At 45.1% G+C, this 19,736-nt stretch overlaps 1 protein-coding gene across 7 annotated transcripts in view; it reads left to right on the top strand.

Moving 5' to 3' along the window:
• The window catches only part of LOC137887461 (NT-3 growth factor receptor-like), a 157,153-nt gene that overhangs the window by 29,851 nt on the left and 107,566 nt on the right, over positions 1-19,736 (top strand). For 5 of the 7 annotated variants that reach the window (XM_068730478.1, XM_068730477.1, XM_068730475.1 and 2 more), the window contains exons 1-2: positions 168-235; positions 3,222-3,293. In XM_068730478.1, coding sequence (XP_068586579.1) covers positions 207-235; positions 3,222-3,293 — 101 coding nt within the window. In that variant the 5' untranslated portion in view covers positions 168-206. Of the gene's footprint in view, positions 1-167; positions 236-3,221; positions 3,294-19,736 lie in introns of those variants that run through there. The other 2 variants (XM_068730480.1, XM_068730481.1) reach the window with 1 other exon arrangement.

The raw sequence follows: 19,736 nt of genomic DNA, 5'->3' as shown, positions 1-19,736 counted from the left end.
GCCTGATTGTCTCCCGTCGTATCTCCCGGTTTGTTTTCCTTTCTCCCACCGGATGAGCGGGTGGAGCTCTCATTTACTGTTCTCTCTCTCTCTCTCTCTCTCTCTCTCTCTCTCTCTCTCTCTCGTCTCTCTCTCTCTCTCTCTCTCTCTCTTGTTTGCAGACACATAGAGAACTGACGGGACTGCAAACTCTGAGAGATGTCGACATGGAGCTCTACACTGGACTGCAGAGACTGTGAGTGTTGATGCTGATATCGGGGGGGGGGGGGGGGGGGGGGTGGGAGCCCGTTGATGAGACCCAGATGTGGAACCGGCCAATGTGTTGGGTTTTTTTTGCCCCACAGATGAGAGCCGTAACAGAACACAAGTGACTGCAGCTGCGGTGTCACTGGTTTTAACGATGCTTCTCTGGATGTGACAGAAACCCGGCTAATTTTCGGAATAGATGACACGGTGTTAGTCGGGGTGTGGGGGGGGGGGGTTTCTGATCCTAACGCGAGCCGATGTTTAAACGGGCTTTTAATTCTCGACAGTCGCACGCCGATGGAACATCCCCTTCGCTTTGCTTAGCCACTGATCAAATAATGCTAAAAAGCAGCAGGGAAAATTGAATTAGGGGTTCCCGCTGCAGCGGTGGGATTTATTATTATTCTTTTTTCAAATTCATCTCTTTTCACGCTGCTTCCCTGCTGTGCTACCTTACGCTACCAGGCCACATCCTTTACATTCCTCTCACCTCGCACTCCTCCCTCAGCCGCCGCCTCCCGACCTTCCTCTCCCTCTTCCTCTCCCACTTTTTTTTTTTTTTTTTTTTTGCTTTCCCCGCTCTCTGCAGAGATCCGTATTCTCCCTTGCCCTCCAAAAGTCAGAGCTGGCCTCTCCCCTGATCCCCTTGATCCCTCATCAGGGAGGCCAATTGCAATATCTCCAGCTCTAAATTAGCATTTTTCTCATTACCACCACCTCTCTCCCGCTGCTTTGTCTGGGAACCACCGGCTTCTCGGGGCCTTCCCTGGGAAGGCTTCTGCCTTGTGGGGCTGTTAGCGGCGCGGATTCAACCTCGTTTCTCCATTTCATCTCATTCATCTTTTTTTGAGTCAAATGAAAAGGGATGCAATAATTCGTTCAAATAAACATTGACCTGTTGAATGAGCTGTACGGTTCATCTTCAGAGTAAGACGCTGAATGCATTCCTCAACTGTTTATTGTTCATGTATTCTAAAAGGACCACAGTGTAGCCTTTAAGGCACTTCATATGAGATTGTGAACATTAATATAGCAGCAAACAAATATAACCCTCCCCAGGTTTATATGGAGGATAAGACAGCGAGCTCCCACACAACGTGGAGCTCGCTGCACGATATATATATATATATATATATATATATATATATATATATATATATATATATATCGTGTTATTAATGCCATTTGATGCAAAAAGAAAAACTTTAGATACAACCAGACTCATCCCTTTATTCTTTGTCATCCTTGTGTTTTTCAGGGTTGTTCACAACTGGCCGTTCTCGTACACCATTCATACACAAATGAATGCACTGCAATATGTATATCCTCCCAAATGAATGCATATACATATACATATATATATATATATATATATATATATATATATATATGTATATATATATATATATGTATATATATATATATATGTATATGTATATATATATATATATATATATATATATATATATATATATATATATATATATGTATATATATATATATATGTATATATATATATATATGTATATATATATTATGTATATATATATATATATATATATATATATATATATATGTATATACTACGTGATCTCAAACAAGGAAGTATAAAGAGAGAATTGCGCCACATAGGGAGGAGTCTGAGGTGAATGGATGGGCGGTACCCATCAGAACCGGGTTCTGACGTGTCCCATGTGTGACCAGAAGTCAATACGCTGATTTATCATGTAACTTACGTAGTTATTTTTTTAAAACCCAACCAAGTAGATTTGTGTCCTAAACCTAACCAAATGGTGTCCTATGTATTTGTTGTAGGAGTTTACTTTTGAAAAGTCTCGAGGCACAGAATGAGCAAAAATTGACACGCAGAAAAAAACGTGAATAACGAAAAGTGAGGAACTTTTAGCAAGATATTATACGAACCTTGGTATGAGGACACTTCCCAGTTTTAAAGTAAGTAAATGCTTCGGTGAAGTTCTTTGTGTTGTTTGGAAATCTAAATGACGCAAAGATTAAAAAAACCTCTTTTGATTCCGGCCTGAGAAACTTTGTAACTTGTTTAAGACCCCACATTAAATGCTGTAAGCGTCAAATCCCTGCTGCTCACAGAGAAGATTGTGTTCAATGTAATTGTTATTACTGCTGGGAGGATAATAACCAAAGCTCTACAGTCATCTTCGTACATTGTTGTACTGATTTCTATGGAGTGAAATAACAGTGTTGGCTCATTTTCTTGGGAACCCATCAGAAGGTATCGATGGGCCCCAAAAAACCCTCTCAAAGACCCTTGAAGGTCCCAGAGCCCCACTTTGGGAACGTTTGGGGTGATGGCATCCCAGTCGAACGCCACAGAGGTATCATTAGACGTCTAGAAGGTAATTGGCACCGACAGCTGGCTATAATGATGCCTACGACTTCTTTCCGATGCACCATCTGTGATTACAAGATTAGAAGTCATTACCATTGTAGCCCTGAACAGCGGCTCCCAAAACGGGTCGCCGGGAATCCCGGGACTCCTCGAGAGGATTCCACGGGGTCCAACGGCAAAAATGAGGATTAGTTGAATTTCACAGTTATTTCGCTCCATGCAAGTTGACACAATGTGGAAATGTGTTTCCAATACGCGCGCTCTAATCGGAGCTTTTACTCAGTAATAAAGACTCACAAAAGTTCACAAATCAGACGGCGGTTCAAAGGGAACATCCTTTTCGGTGCCAGCTCCGCAGGGCGTGCGCGTGCAGATAGGATTAGCAATGATTGGAACAGACCTGGTCTCGTTACAGTGGGTAAAAGACGTCGTGGGTCCACCATTTTCTGCATTTCAAACTAGTTTCTTTCCCTGTGACGATCACAAAGACATGCAGCAATAAGAAGAAAGAAAAGGAACATTTAAAGTGGCCCGATGTGAAGCTGTGAGCGCGTGTTTCTACGTGCCCACATCTGTATTTTATCATTTTCTGTCTTTCCCGTTTCAGAACTATCATGAATTGCAACCTGAGGGTGATCCAGGCTCGGGCGTTCGCTCAGAACCCACACCTACGCTACATGTGAGTAAATAGTTCTATCTTTGACAGCCGTGCTTCTCGTGCCTTCAAACGATTTGTTGTGATCTGTAATGCCCGACAGCTTTCGGCATATGGCCGCAGATGAGTTAGTGTTGAGCGGAAGATGATGCAGTCGATAGAGACGTGGCTCTCGGGGTGGGGGGGGAGGGGGTGGGGTGGGGGGCCGTCATTACTGTCGCGAGAGCCGCGGCATCTTAAATGAGACATCCATTCTTTCCCTCGGATAATTGGATTCCTATCTGCCCCTGCTTCTTTGTGCGAGCGGCGGAGCAACGTGCCAAAGACGCAGTTCCATTTAGTCCGCACTCGCCAGATGGACAATTTGTCCAAGAGGCCGAGCGTCAGAGAGCCACGCGAAGAGCGAAGTCATTTCTTTAACAAAGGCTGATGTGTCACAATATGACAGCCTGTTATTCCCCAATTTTCCAGGAGTAAACACGGTGAAGAACTCACTCACAGTCTTTTACCTGAACACGTTGCCATTTGCAATTTCCAGTTGTCAGCTGAGAGGCTGGTCTCTCTTTTCTTCTGCGGGTGACTGCTGTTGTGCTTGAATCTCTGCACTTTGCAGTGTGTGTGTGTGTGTGTGTGTGAGTGAGTGTGAGTGTGTGTGTGAGTGTGAGTGTGAGAAAGAGATGTAAATTTGGCATTTGAGAACGCAACACAGGAAAGTCTGGTCTGATCATCAAACTGTGGTACGAGCTGGTTCCAGGGAGTCGGGGAGCGTTCGTTGTGAGACTTCGTTAAAGAGACGTTGCATGTCTCTTGGGTGATTGGTGGAGCTGACCGAGCTCATCAACAATTAATGAAAGTTATTTACCCCCCCCCCCCTTCGTTCTCTTTAATTGTCTCTCCAGAAGACGGATTCACTAACACGAGACTGAAAACAAATGTTTTGAACCTTTTTCCCCTCCTTTGTTCTCACCTGCGTTGTGATGTAAGTATTACTTTATGCTTAGTTCTTCCTCTTTAAAGGTCTCACACTTACTACTCATACATTCAGGCTAAATTAAAAGAAGAGATGAATGCTGCTCTACAAATAGAAAAGATCAATCCAGTGAGTTCACTACATCTTCACTTGTAGCGCCCCGCCCCAGACGGGCCACGACAGCCTCCGTATTGTGGTCTCGTTGATGCAGATGGACCGTTGCTAGGTGACACCGAGGAGGATGATGATGTCAAAAAAGATTAATTGTTATGCCTGAGCTTAGCCTCAGAAGGGCGACCTCATTGACGTCCGTGTCACACGGCTCTGCTCGAAGCCCCGGCCGTCAAAATGCTCAACTGGTTGCTCCTCTTTTCTTTTCTTTTTTTAGCGAGGAGAATTGAAGTCGCTCTCTTCATCATGAAGATACAGTAAGCCTAGTGACTGTAATCAACACCCACCCCACTTATACTCTCTTTTCAGTTCTCCTCCTGCTGGCTTTCAGTGCTTGCATCATGCATTGCACACATGTACATCCGTATGGATCACTCTCCTGAAGCGCCGTGCGTCGCTCCGTCATCATATTCAATGATATAAACCAGCTTCCAGAGCCAATAAAGCTAATATCAGCTGCTTCAATGATGCTTTGTGGCGACTACAAGTAATCTACAATAGTCAGGAAATTGAAATTGAAAGAGTACTTTATTGTGATCAGCGTGGATGTTGTTGCAGATATTGAATCCATGCAGCAGCCAATATGTTCAAATACCCTGCTGAAGTTTCCTTGAGCAAGACACAGAGCCTCTGATTTCCTGCTGCGACGGCTCAGAAGGAAGCCTCGGCTGACTGACGTCAAGGTAAATATGCATGGTGCGATGCAACGCAAAGCTCCAGACGTCGGGTAACTCCTCAGCATTAAAAGTGTGTAATGTACACTCGTGACACAAATATTTGAGCAGCGCTCTGAATTAATGTGGATCTGAATTAATGTGGATCTGAATTAATGTGCTTGCAAGATGCAAACAGGAAATCAACACGTGTATTTACTCCTAGCTGATGCTTTCTCTGGTGAATGATGAACAATTAGTGCTTCAAGATGATCTGACAAGACAACACTTGCCAGAAAAGATGCATTGTACGTGGGACTCACTGCACGATTTATGGATTATGTTTTAGATATTTATTATCTAGATGTTTTTTATTTATTTTAATTTTTTATTAGAAAGTAATTGTCCACTTCATGAAAAAAGCCTTCAACGAATTTCTCTGACGATAAGGTTAGAACACGTTGGCTAAAACTTTATCGTGACAGAGTTTACAGCGAGCTGAAAAATCACATCTGACCCGAAAAAGTTTTTTCCTTGAATATGTTTCACAGCAATGTCTTGATTTATTTATCAGCTATCAGCTGAACAATCGTTATCATATCGGCCTTTAAAAATCCTCTTTCGGTCGACCACTAGTTGACATATTACCGTAACAGACTCACATACCGTACGTGAATGACAACACTCCTTATAGCACGTCACTTTGAATAAGCGTTGCTTGATATAATACTTTTTTATTATAATATTTTTCCTTTTAGCTGTGACCATCTCAGTGTCTCACTCTCACCTCATAAAGGGAACAGCCTCATCTCCACCGCTGTAGAACGCTGCTTCTTTGTTCCCAAATCTCCTCAGTGACATCAAGGGCAGATAGTTCTTAACAGAACCATAGATGCACCATGAGTCAGTGTAAGAACATTTGTTCCTTCTCTTCCTTGGCGATAGATGGAGAAGAAGATCCTCACCAGAGCGTACGCCAAGTATGAAGCTACAGCCAGCCGGTTAGCGTAGCTTAGCATTGTTAAAACGCTGGGTCTTGTCTGTCTAATCAGTACACGTGTTGAAGTGGCACATTGTGGTGTTATTGCCAGGAATGTGCCCCAAAACTAAATCCTGATGTTTTAAAGAGGAAAAAACAAGATTAGCTATACGAGCCAATGACGAATATTTCTTCTTTGTTGACATTTGGCATTTTGTTGGCAAGTGGTGATGGTGTTACCAGTTGGTACATTCCATTCACACCAGGCGGTGTTATTCCCGTGATAAAGTGGAAAGACCTATGATAGAATGGTCTAAATATGTTAATATTAAAGTCATAAATAGTCATGTGACTATTCTTTAATGGCTCGGAATTTACTGTGTTCTTTTTTCCCCCGCTGTGTCAGAGTTGAGAAATATCTGCTGTTGCAGCTTCTTCTAACATTAAAGAAATCGTCTGATCTTGTCCCCATAGGGTGAGGAAAGTGTGTTCGCTTGCTTAACCCACAGGTGAAAATGAGTCAATTTATTAATGTTAAAGCGAAAACTTATCTCTAGTCCAGCAACTTTAAAATATTTCTGCAGGTTATCTGTCTTAAAAATAGGCAACTCATCAAGTAAACATATTACCTTGGCGCCGGTGACTCAGCAGCAAATCTCCCCACACTATTACTGTTGGGGCTGGAGAAACTGATGAAACCGCCTCAAACCTCCTAAGTACCATAAAGTCGACAGTAAAGGAACAATCGGTAATATTTTTGCCCCGTCTTTGCAGAAAATGGCCAAACTCAGCGGCAGTAAGTCCTCAGTTGAAGTCCAGCTGTCTCGTCTGCACCCACACATTCCAGTTCATGTGTGTCCAGCCTCCGCTCCCTGCACCGCCCCCCAACGTGTGCCACCAAACTCCGCCCGGTTTTATGTGCCCGTTTGGGGAAGGACACTCGGCAACCAGACGTCAAGGAAAAATGGATCCCTTGGTGGCTTCACGTCTTAATTTCACACCACAAAACCGAATAACACCGGACTGGTTTCCAGTCATAGCTCTTAGCTCGTTATCCGTAAGGCTTCGGCGTCGTGGTGGTTATAGAGGTTAGGCTTTCTACTTCCTGCTATTACATATAACTAAAAGACGTCCATATTGCTGACTGTCGAGGCAATGGATATTTTCAGTTTGCACAGTACAGCTGCTGTGTATAATTACGTCAAAGGCACCGATAAAGAGAGACGAGGTAATGCCTGTGATGACTTTATTAAGACGCCAAGGCAGTGTTAGTTGTTGTGGCCAGCTGAAGGGTTTAGCATAAAGCATAATTGTCTGAATTTAGTGTAATTGAGTAGGTGTGAGATCTCCTTAATGTGGCTGTTAATCATTCTTCATTAAAAGTAGTAGCTCTTTTTTCTTTTCTTTTTTCTCGCCCTCTATTTAGTTTCTCCATTCGGTTCTATTCACAAAGCTTCTCTGAAATGACAGGAAATAAGCCAATGCTACTAAATCACAATGTTGCTCACTGGGGTGATTAAATAGACACGAACAGATGGCTTTTAGTCACTTAACAAATACATAAATATTGCCGCCGTTGACTCAGATAATATCACACTCAGTTAAATGATCGGCTCGCCGAGCACAAATGTCTGCTTTATTCCGAGTGCGATGGAAGAGGCGAGGTTTCAGTTCCCCCCAAATGTTCTCCAGCCAGGACCCTTTAAAAGCCTCCTACCATAGCTGCCGTGTTGGATGTGTAGTGGGCCGCAATCAATTACCATTGTGTCAGAAACGGACTCTTATCCGAGCTTTACCCTCACCTGCTGGATGTGATGGCGGCGATGTGAAGGACAAGGGCCCTTGTGAAATGCCTTTAGATAATGGTAATTGTGCCGCAGCTTTAATCTCCCTCCCAATGTTCTTTGAGATTACCCAGACACCCGGTGCCACTGAAGGTTTTTTTTTCCTCGGGCGCGCCTCCTCCCGCATCGCCGGCGATCGCAGCAAAAGGACGTCGTCTCCTGCGCTGCTTCCGCGGAGATTCATTTAACAGGAATGCGTGGCGTTATCTCCGCATGCGTGGTGGTGGGGCTGCGCTGGGTTTTCGCTTCATTATCATTAAATCGTAATTGTTTATTGCTCGTCGTTGGCCCCGCTCGGTTGCGTTCTCTCCCGCGCCCTCGCCGTCACGCGAGCGTCCGAGAAGCGGTGATGTGTCCTTGGCTCGGTCCGGCGGGCGAAGGAGAAGGAGACGTGCCGCTGGAAAAAAAATGGACGCACCATGCAGGATGGTCCCCCAGCAGTTAAAAATGCGCTGCTTTTGGGTGAGGACATCCCCAATATAACCACTGATCTTCTACATAGCTATACTTCCCTTTGTGGGGACTGATGGCTTGCTTGTTGCCTGAAAATGAATCGACACCGATTACTAGATGACCCACATTTTCCATCACCTGCATCAACAATAGCGGACTGCCGCCTAGGTGGATACTTCCTTCGACGATCACGTCCTGTCCTGCTGCTCCCTTTGATCCCTCCATGTGTCCGGGCGTGAATGCCCAGTGTTCCTGCTCTGTTCCATGACATTCACCTTGCACACATTCATGGTGCGTTCAAAGAACCAGGTGGAAACAAAGTCAATTAACAAAGGCGGCCACTGCAAGGTCTCGGGCTTTCAACTCATTTCTGCCACCGCTGGTTCCAGCCTTTTCTGGTTTGATGCCGCCGGCCCGGCCAGGCGTCGTGCGCCGTGTTTGTCCCCCCCCCCCCGCCTGTGTCAAATTAAAGGTCAGCGTCTGGATGGTGTGGCAACTCCTCCTTTTATTCCAGAGCAGCCGAGGGAGAGACCCAATAAATCTGGAGGGAACGTTGTCACCGGGGAGCTGGAAAGGTCACTCCCCACAGGGAAAAGGAAGTAGAGAGACTCTCCCTCATTAAATCTTCCCGGTTACGTCTTTTCTTTTTTCACTCCTAAATGTCACTTTCGTATTCAGGTCAGCTGGCCGCCCAGCCTGAGACCACCTATAATTAGAAGTCTGATTATTCTCTGTTTACCTTGCAGAGGCTTTTAAACTCCCTCCTCGGCATATCTTTTAAAATAGACTTCCATTTCTCCCTCCTCCTCCTCCTCCTCCTCCTCCTCCTCCTGCTCGATGCCTTTTTTTGAAAGAGTTGCTCCTTCAGGTCTTCAGGCGGCGTATTCACTTCAAGCAATGGCTGAGGACATGAAACGGTTATCCAGATGACACCTGCGGTCTCTGTAGTGTTCCGCCCGCCGCCTCCACCGGCTCATGAAAAAAAAAAATCGAGCGGTGCATCTCAAAGGTGTAAATGGTCGCTAAACCCACGCCGTCTGTGTCAAGCATCTCCCATTCACGCTGGAGGCAGGCGGCCGGCGCTCTATCCCGGAGAATACGGTAATGGTCCGGTGAGATGGTGGAGGTCACCTCAACCAAACGTGGTGCCGTCTCGACTCGTCGGCTGTTTGAGGGACTGAAATTGAGACCTTTTTTTTTTTTTTCATGCAGCCATAATGCTAGTGTAGGCAGGTCAAATGTTGAGTGTGTATTAAATGTTTCCTTTTACTCGTTCTCTCAACATACATGCTGATACACCGTAACTCTGAAAAGCGTATATTTGAACCAGTCTGGATAGTTGTTGTTTTGATTCCCTAAATATCTTTGTGGAGATTATGTTTTACAATGTATGACTTTATATTTGAACAAAGCCTTGTTACGTCAGCTTAAGATAAAACAGGTTTTGAGGTACACACGTAGCAAAGCCAAACCTAAGTCTAGTTTTAGCGGTTTAAAGCTGAGATCTCTTTTGATGCACACACACATTAACTGGTCTTTGAAGGAGGAACATTTCTGAAATGAAAATCCATCGGTGCGATTAGTTAATGCCGACAAAGTGAATGTTAGGTAACAGAAATACATGTACTTCTCCCAAGAGGATGACATTTCCACCCGTGTTTTGGATTTCTACATAGCATTAGAGCATACATTACAATACATATTCAGATGTGTGTGTGTGTGTGTGTGTGTGTGTGTGTGTGTGTGTGTGTGTGTGTGCAAAGCTGTAACAGTTATTTCAGTAATGTAGAGCCAAACAAGCGTTGCTTCTGTGGGAGTCGCCACATGCCTTTTTGGTACTAAGCTGTTTATTTTTCCCTGGTCGCTTATAGCCGTGACCTATCGCTACAAGAAAGCTCCGCCTCCACACATTATCAGTCCGGTATAAGAGAAAGAAAAGGAAAACGTCTTTGGCTTGATTGTATTTTTTTAAACTGATCACAATTGTCTCGGGCAGCTCTGAGCACAGAATCCTGTGAGTCGTACTAATCTCTCCCCTGTCCCTCCTCGATGTAGCGTTGCTCTGGAGATGGACGTCCTCTTACACTCAGGCTGAACTGGACGTAGTCATCTTAACCCCACCCATTGGTTTGTGGACTGCTGTCGCCATTTTGGCTTTTTGTAACCAGAAGTGACTACAACCGAATGCTGACAAAGACATTTTTAGGCCCCCAAGAATGTTACAACTAACTTTCATGAAGTGAAGACACACAGTGAAAGGGTTAAAGTTGTAAGACGAAAACACGGACAACTCCCAGACCGGACAACGCCGTGGTAGCGACCTGTCAATCACTGTGTAGCCCCGCCCCTAAAGCATCCCCTGCTTTATGGTCTGTGTGACTCTAAATGGAGCATAATGTACTAAATGAACATCATGCTGTATTGAAGAAGACTGTAAACTAGAGATTGAGACCATAAACTCATGTTTACAATGTTTACTGAGGGAATAAATCAAGAGAGAAGTAGAGTCATTTTAGACTAGACTTCTATACGACCAGAGGAGTCGCCCCCTGGTGGACACTAGAGAGAAGTAGAGTCATTTTAGACTAGACTTCTATACGACCAGAGGAGTCGCCCCCTGATGGCCATTTCAAATAATGCCATTTTAAGGCACTTCCACGTTGCTTTCACTTTTCAGACCAAGGGGTTGCCGCCTCAGAGACCAACATTGTTCATTCCAGTGAGCCTTTATTCCATCAAATACTAGGAATGCGTCATTGAGCTCAGTGCACGTGTTTACATCCCTTGAATTAACAGTAATTCAGTTCACAGATCCCACTCACACTCGGCTCTGCCCACTGTGCTCTGCGTGGTTGCGTTCCTGCTTTCCGAGTGTGTTAACATTAGGTTTTGTAGTAGACCGCCCCCGCCATTTATATATTTAAAAAAAAAAAAAAACCTCACCACCCACAACTCACCACATGAAACCACTCTTCAGTGTGGGAAACGGACCATCAAACGCGTCACTGCTGTGCCAGCTGCTGTGCTGCTGCACCGGTGTTTGATAATGCAGCCTGCTCGGCTTTCCAGTTTGTATTCTGGAGTGGGGGAAATGGATTTTTCCTGTTAAAAAAAATAAAAAATAAGTGACTATTTTTCTTATGAAAAATTACAGCTCAACAACAGAGGAGAACCCATTAGACGCGGCAGTTAAACGGGGCATGTGGTAAGGCTTATTTCCCAGACGTGGAGGTTTGGGAGAGCGAACAAGCAGTTCAAATTGAATCAGCTTATTCATAAATTTATACTCAGTTCAAATTTACATTCCATCCTCATGCTCCGGTGCCTGGATGTGCGTGCGGCTAATCTCACTGTAAACACAAAGGGCGGAGGCTCGCCACCCTCCGGTAGCGGTGTCACGGAGCACGGCGCCTGCCGGCTGCGGGGGGAAACGCTCGGCTGCTCGCCGGTCGACTATCTGCCACGGCTTGACCGCCGGGACGGTCTCGCCGGCTGTGAATGGAATGCATCGGTCCGTGCTGTAGGTTCATCTATACGATGAGCTCTGTGGCCATGAAGAGTGATGCCGAGGGAGTTCGTCTCTGAGTACGACGTGCAGACGAGTGGTCCCGGTGTTCCGTCAAACAGGAAGCATCGTGAGGCTGAAAATAACAGACCACACAATGAATACCGTGCTCTCACAGCTCACACACAGTTATTAAGTGACTGCTAAAGGCATTCAACATGAAGAGAGATACAGTGCTGGGAAAAAGTATTTGCCCCCTTCCGGGTTTCTTATTTTTTTGCATATTTGTCACACTTAAATGTTTCAGATCATCAAACAAATTTTAATATTAGACAAAGATAACCCGAGTAAATACAAAACGCAGTTTTCAAATGATGATTTCATTTATTAAGGGAGAAAAGCTATCCAAACCTACTTGGCCGTATGTGAAAAAGTAATTGCCCCCCCTTGATAAATCATGAATGAACTGTGATTTTTTTGGAAAGCTGAGTTTAATTTCACGATCCACACCCAGGCCTGATTACTGACAGACCTGTTGAATCAAGAAATCACTTAAGTAGAACCTGTCTGACAAAGTGAAGTCGGCTAAAAGATCTCAAAAAGCAACACATCATGTAAAGAAATTCAAGAACAGATGAGAAACAAAGTAACTGACATGAATCAGTCTGGAAAGACCCCAGAACAACATCTAAAGAGCTGCAGGCCTCAGTCTCCTCAGTTAAAGTCAGTGTTCATGATTCACCAATAAGAAAGAGACTGGGCACAAATAGCATCATGGGACAGTTCTGAGGAGAAAGACACTGCTGAGCAAAAAGAACACAAAGGCTCGTCTCACATTTGCCAGAAAACATCTTGATGATCCCCGAGACTTTTGGGCAAATATTCTGTGGACTGATGAGACAAAAGTTGAACCTTTTGGAAGGTGTGCGTCCCGTTACATCTGGAGTAAAACTGACACAGCATTTCATAAAAACAACATCATACCAACAGTCACACATGGTGGTGGTGGTGGTGTGATGATCTGGGGCTGCTTTGCAGCTTCAGGACCTGGACGACTTGCCATAATTGATGGAACCATGAATTCTGCTCTCTATCAGAAGATCCTGAAGGAGAATGTCGAGCCATCAGTTCGTGACCTCAAACTCAAGCGCACTTTGGTTATGCACCAGGACAATGATCCGAAACACACCAGCAAGTCCACCTCTGAATGGCTCAAAAAAAGCAAAATGAAGGTTCTGGAGTGGCCTAGTCAAAGTCTGGACTTAAATCTGATTGAGATGCTGTGGCGTGACCTTCAACAAGCCGTTTCTGATCGAAAAACCATCCAATGTGGCTGAATTAAAACAATTCTGCAAAGAAGAGTGGGCCAAAATTCTTCCACAGCGATGTGAAAGACTCATTGCCAGTTATCGCAAACGCTGGATTGCAATTGTTGCCGCCAAGGGTGACAAAACCAGTTATCAGGTTTAGGGGGCAATTACTTTTTCACATAGAGCCAAAAAGGTTTGGATATCTTTTCTCCCTTAATAAATTAAATCATCATTTAAAAACAGCATTTTGTATTTACTCGGGTTATCTTTGTCTAATATTAAAATTTGTTTGATGATCTGAAACATTTAAGTGTGACAAATATGCAAAAAAATAAGAAACCAGGAAGGGGGCAAATACTTTTTCACAGCACTGTATTTCTCTCACAAAGTTGGTTAACCAAACCAAAGACAAAAGTGAGAATTTCAAGATTTTGTATCTTATTTTGTAGGGTTGGCCACCTTTTTCTGTTGGTTATTACAGCGCTGTTCTCACCAACGTGAGATCTGGGGACACGACATTGCCAGAATGGTGCTATGAAGTGTTCAAATAAAAAAGTGTGTGAGCTAGCCAGCCCTAAAAAACTATAATTTACTTTATTTTGAAAGGTAGCAAACCTGTAACTTTGGCAGAAGTCAAAGTTCAGTAAGCTTTGTGTGATCGTTTTCGGTCCGCCTCTGTCACTGACTGCGACTTCAAATAAATCTGGCTACTTTCTCAGCGACCACAAAAAACAACAATAGAAGTTCAAATAGCTTTTTGAGTCTTTCTACCTCCTAGTCAAAATCATTTCAGGCAACTTAAGGCTAAATTACTAGATGGAAGTTAGACGCTAGTGTGTGTTAAGGTGTGTGTGTGTGTGTGTGTGTGTGTGTGTGTGTGTGTGTGTGTGTGTGTGTGTGTTTGTGAGTCCCCCCTGTGTTCCTTCGGGGCTTTAATTACTTTTCTTGCTTCACTCAGTCAACGTCTGAACAAATTGATGTGGGAGTGATGCATGGCTATGAAATGCGGGGACATTCACACAATGTATAGTAAAACATTAGCAATATGTAACGATTGTTATACACTGCATAGCAATGCATTACTCACGAAGCACTGTCCTCTGGTTTGACAGATCCTTATTTGACACTTAATCAGACTTTGACGCGAGATCGCAGGACCGAGCCGGTGTTCGTAAAAGAATCACAGGAAGACGAAAGCTTGTCAAAGGAGGGGTCGGAGACGGAGAAACCGACTCAAGCCGAGCCTGAAAAGCTGAGTGGAATAGTTATAAAGAAGACAGTCAAGAGAGATTTAGAATAGAAACTGTGGCTGCAGCAGATAACGACGGGGAGAACGAGCAAGAGACAGAGAAATTAGGCATGAAAGCGCCGCGGAGGAAGAGCGGAGGCCTTCACCTCGAGGCCACAATCCCAGAAGTCTTACAGAGCCTAATGCTGGACGACGGCTCTGCCCATCCTGAGGCGGCGGTGGGTGGCTGCGGCTCGTGGCGAGCCACAGGAATAACGGCTTCAGTTAATCTGCGGCGCAGGGACACTCGGTCTCAAGGGACTTCATGTCAACTGGCGTGACTGGATCGATGGCGCCTGCAACGCTGAGCTCTGAGCTCGCTCTCCCACCCAGCAAGTTCAAACCTCCCGCCGACAGTTCGCCGCATCCTCACCTCGCTGCCTTCACCTTCCCCGACGCCACTTTTGATCTCTCGAGTGTTGGACAACCGAAGAGGGGGGGAGGGATGATCGAGGCGAGACGACATTTCCTTTACCTGAGCTGACAGAGCAGCGAAAAATAGTCCGCTTTCATCTCGGCGAAGGATGGTTATTTAGGCGGCGTTCGGGAGCTTCTCAGCGGCGCTCCGTCCTCTTCGGCCCCAGGAGCGCTTTCGAGTTCGGGGTTCGAACACGTAGCGTCATCGCGCTCCACGCTTTCACAGCGGTAACTGTCAGTGCCCAACACTAAAAGCAGCAGCAGCAGCAGCAGCAGTCTAGTCCCAGAGGCCAGATGAGGTCCTTTGATTCCTGAGGCAGCACTTTGCTCCGGGCTCCCTCCCCCTCCGTCACGCTTCCACCCCATTCCATCCTCCCACATCAGTCGCCGCTCAACTCCGCAACCTGTGAACTGACAGACAGTTGTCTGGCTGAGGCCTGACATTGGGTGTACACAGCGCCAAGCCCTCCGACACAGGCCGCTGTCAATCAAACGACACCGGCGAGGAACCCTCAGATGTGTTTAGACAAGAGGATGAGGATTTCAGCCGAGCAGATTGCTATTTACTGTGCCGGGGGGGGGGGGGGGGGGGGGGGGCTCTGTGGCCTCTGGATGGAGCCTATGGCCTCTCAGGCACTGATGCCGTGTGGTGACAGTGCTCTGATCCACCTGTGACACAAACAGATAGATGAGGCTGACTTTGGAAATATTCTTCCCTAATCACTACTGCAATCTAAAAAAAACCCAGTTTTGGCCATAATTATCTTACTACTCAACTGTTTTAAAGTCAGAATCGTGAGTGTAATTTTCCAAAAGGCAATTTTAATTGCAACCTACATGATTGACGATGTCTTAACTCCATTGTGTACCATTGTGATGTGTGGGCTGGGCGCATTGTTTATGCCAACAGAGTGGGAAATCCTTTTCTACGTTAACGATCCGGGTGATAATTTCCGACCGGTGGAAAAGTAGAGGGGAGCAAATAACAGGTGTAATGCATCGACGTAATCTCCCCTGAAGCACTTTAATGAGGACATGATGTGCTAAAGAGTTTACAAAACGTCTGTAGAGACCCGGAGGAGTCAGCGGTGTGAAGCACCCTGTCCGTCTCTGAAGCTAGTGCTAGCTTAAGCAGCTACAGCAAAGACGAGAGCTCAAGTATGAGAACCGACCACCACTCTGTCCTCATTATTGTAAATGGCAGAGTAAGTAGCTGTTATCAATACATAGAACACCACTATGTAATGTCATTTTTTGAATTTGAATAGTGTAAATTGCTGTCAAGTGTGCCCACTTATGTAATGTCCATAATACATGTGGGCTAAATGAGTCAATTATTCTACAGGAAGCAGGGAAAGCTTACATAGAGGTTCACTTGGACAGAATTTAAGCTGAGATATTGGTCAGAAAGATATCAGAAAGATAGATATGTTCCTTGAATCCTTCAGCTCTAATCTGTACTGTGACATTATGTTCTACACTGCTGTATTCCAAAGTGTGCTTCATGCGTTGTGTACGTCATTCTCATGACAAAATGTAAAGTGCGATCAAATGAAGTGTGCCCTCTAAGGCAGCAGAGTGCGTATGGATTTCTGAGAGTCTACATTAAACGGCTTTACACCCTAGATGGCTATTGATCTTAAAAATAGCCGGCACAATTTTACAGAAAAAAAAAGAGAAGAAGATAAGAACTGTATTTGAGCCTCCTATCACAGCCGCAGAGATGAGAGGGCTGCAGTCAGTGATGATTCTCAGAGGTGCAAACTCTCTCTTCAAAATGTCTAAAAGACTGAAGTGATGTTAGCAATCACAGCTTAAGACTCACTGAACCCTTTGGTAATCAGTAGAGCCTTCTCCGATAAATGTCACCATGAGTGTGCCGCGCTGGCCGCACACACACACACGCACACACACACACACACACACACACACACACACACACACACACACACACACACACACACACACACACACACACACACACACTCTGCTGCCATTATCACTGCCCACATCGCAGCTTTCCTAATTGCGCTTCCTTTTACTTGTGCTCTCTATTTTTTGTGTGTCTTTTAATCCTTCTTTTTTTTTTTTTTTTAAGTGACGTGTATCTTTCTCATTCAGACGACTGAAACTGAGACAATTGAGACAATTTAAACGATGAATGAATAAACGATTATTTTGCGATTCAAAGTATTTCCTCAAAAAACAAGACTAAATACGGGGATTAAAGCACTGGATAACCGTTAAGTCAGTCAGTCGTCATCGCTCACCTCAGTGCTTGTACCTCACTGTGAATGAAACGACACATGGCTTCAGAATGCACATTTTTCTTTGAACCCCAACAATGTGAATCTCTTTTGAGCAACACTAATGTGAGTTTGGCGTCGTTTCCTTTTCACTGGACGATCTATATTTACTGGTAAAAATGAATATGTAGCCGTTTTTTTGGGGCGGTTTTGTTTCATGCTTGGCAACTGCAAACAAACTCAATCAGGACTGAAGTGTGAGAGTCAGTCCATTGCACCGCTTCTCTGCTCCGCTTTAGTTCAGCTTTTGATATTCCACCAAGTTTTCCAGGTGCAGATTTAATGCAAACCATTCGGCTCTGGCAGTAATTAAATCTGTTCCGCTAATGATCCAATTAAACCTGAAGAAGTTAAAGAAAGGCTATGGCACTTTAATTAAGTCATGTCAGCGCAGAGTGAAACATTGGCATAGCCTTCCTTGGCTTCACAGTTGGCTTACTGGCTCACTCAGACAGGAGGATCGCTCTGGCCTTTGGTTTGAATGGTGCTGCTGAGTGAAAGCACACACCAGCTCCACCACACTTCCTCCTGCACAGCTTAAGGCTGCTTTCTGCTCTTTTCACTAATCCAACAGCCACATATATATATATATATTTTTTCCCTGTTATGGCTCACCCTCCACCCCAACGTAAAAGCAAACAGAAAAAACAATAGTTCTCTATAAGAACACCATGGGGGAATACATGCCGTAGGGTTTCTATTGTAGATATTGATTGTTTCTTTTCTCCTTATTGGCCTATTTTCATTTTTTTTTTCCTCAAGAAAGTGAGTCCAGCGGGGAGGAACCACCGTTGTGGTCTTGCCGTGCCTGTTTTGAAACGTCTATTGACTGCATTTTCTCAAGGCAGCCACTGGCTTTGCACACAATTTTGCACAATACATGGCTTTGTAATGCTCGCGGCGCGGCTCTGTGGATGGCAATGTCGGCGTGTCACTGACTGTTCACCCCTTTGGTACAGACCCAGCAGCATACTAAGACACTTCGAAATAAAGTCGATGTGTGAGCATGATACTAGCCTTAGCATTTAGCTCAAAGCACCGTCTGTGCCTAAGCCTCACAGCGCTGCTAGCTTGGCTGTAGACTACTGGTCTTGTTTTTTCCGAATATATTCTACTTCATCATTTCATGTTCAAATGTTGACTTATTCTCTGTTTTTATATTAGGTTTCTCCACATGACCCTTTCCCCTCCCTCTCCCTCTGCCTCTTTCCCTTGGCTCCCTCTTCATTAAAGATCACATTAATATGCTCATAGTAATCAGGTTGTTGCATTTAGTGCCACAGAATCTGAACTTAGACACACAGAATTATCCCTAATAGGATGTTTGGCAGAGTGCTAGCCAATGACCTAGGGGACGCTGGGAGGCCCGGCTGTCTGAACTGTCTTCAGTGGGCCTGGATCTGCGTGGCCCGCGGCCCTCCGTCTCCAGTGGGGTGATGGGGAATTAAGCTCTGGCAGCCCCGGCCGGGTCAAGGTGGCTTCCCGCTGTCTGAGACTCGCAGGGACGCCCGGCTCGATGCCAGCCACGTCACCCCTGCCAGTTTAACGGTACCATCTGCCCCTGCTCCTCCTTCCACTCAGCCAGCCTCGTCAAAACAAGTCAAGATGGCAGCCCCCAGGTGGCCGTGTATGACAGCTACGGCAGAGGGGATGCTGGGAGATGCTGAGAGTTGCTGTGCGGTAGTGGCAATCATCCAGGCGAGCCCGGGCTGCTGTTATATACGGTATACGCACCTCAACACCTTCTCAGCTGCGAGACAGCGATGTTACAACCTGCCGGCCCCTCCACCGCACAGACCCCTGGTCGGGGATTTTCAAGTTCGCTTTGGATCAGCCCAAGCGGCCTGGCAGACTGCCTGCGCGTTGAGAAACAGGGTTTGATTTTTGTCATTTTCAGCGTTTCTGTTTCCGGAAAAACAAGTTCAATGGTCTCTGATCTTGAATTAGTGGAGAGTGGCAACTTCCACGAGAGGACTGTGGACATGTTGTGAGATGGTTACAGAAGCTGACGAGCTGTGGAAAAATGCATCTATTTAGATACCTATCTATGGCATTAGTTTTGATTATATACCTGAGTATAATTTGTTTTGCATCGTGTAGTGACTGTAGAAAAACACCATTGTGCTATTGTGCTGGTTATTATTCTATATGTTGCCTCCATAGCTGTTAAATCCTTGATTGATTCCTTGGAAGAACATTAAAATCATGCCATGTGCTAAACTTTAAGGAGCACAGCTTGCTTGTCCAATAATAACAAGTTATTAATATATTAAGACTATATAAAGTAAAAAAAAAAAAATAGAACGAAATAATCAAAAACTTTATTTGGTTATTACTGTTGTCTGATATTCTGCACAAAAACAGGGCAAGAAGCTGACAGTTTCAGTGAGATTAAAACGCTGAACTGCTTCTCCAAATGCTAAATTTCCTCCCGGGCGACGTCATCATCGTCGACTCTTTTCATCTCGCGTCCCTTCGTCTCTCACCCGTCTCTGCCCCCGCCGCCCTCAGGAGGACTTTAAACCCCCTCGCACCTGAGTCGACGTGATTAGCTCCCCCTTCCCAGCTTCT

This window comes from Cebidichthys violaceus, unplaced genomic scaffold (genome assembly GCF_023349555.1).
Source record: "Cebidichthys violaceus isolate CVI_PGR_0920_01 unplaced genomic scaffold, fCebVio1.0.p SCAF_5, whole genome shotgun sequence".
NCBI lineage: Eukaryota > Metazoa > Chordata > Actinopteri > Perciformes > Stichaeidae > Cebidichthys > Cebidichthys violaceus.
The sequence above is the reverse complement of the archived record's forward strand: the minus strand, read 5'-3'. Positions and strand labels throughout refer to the sequence as shown.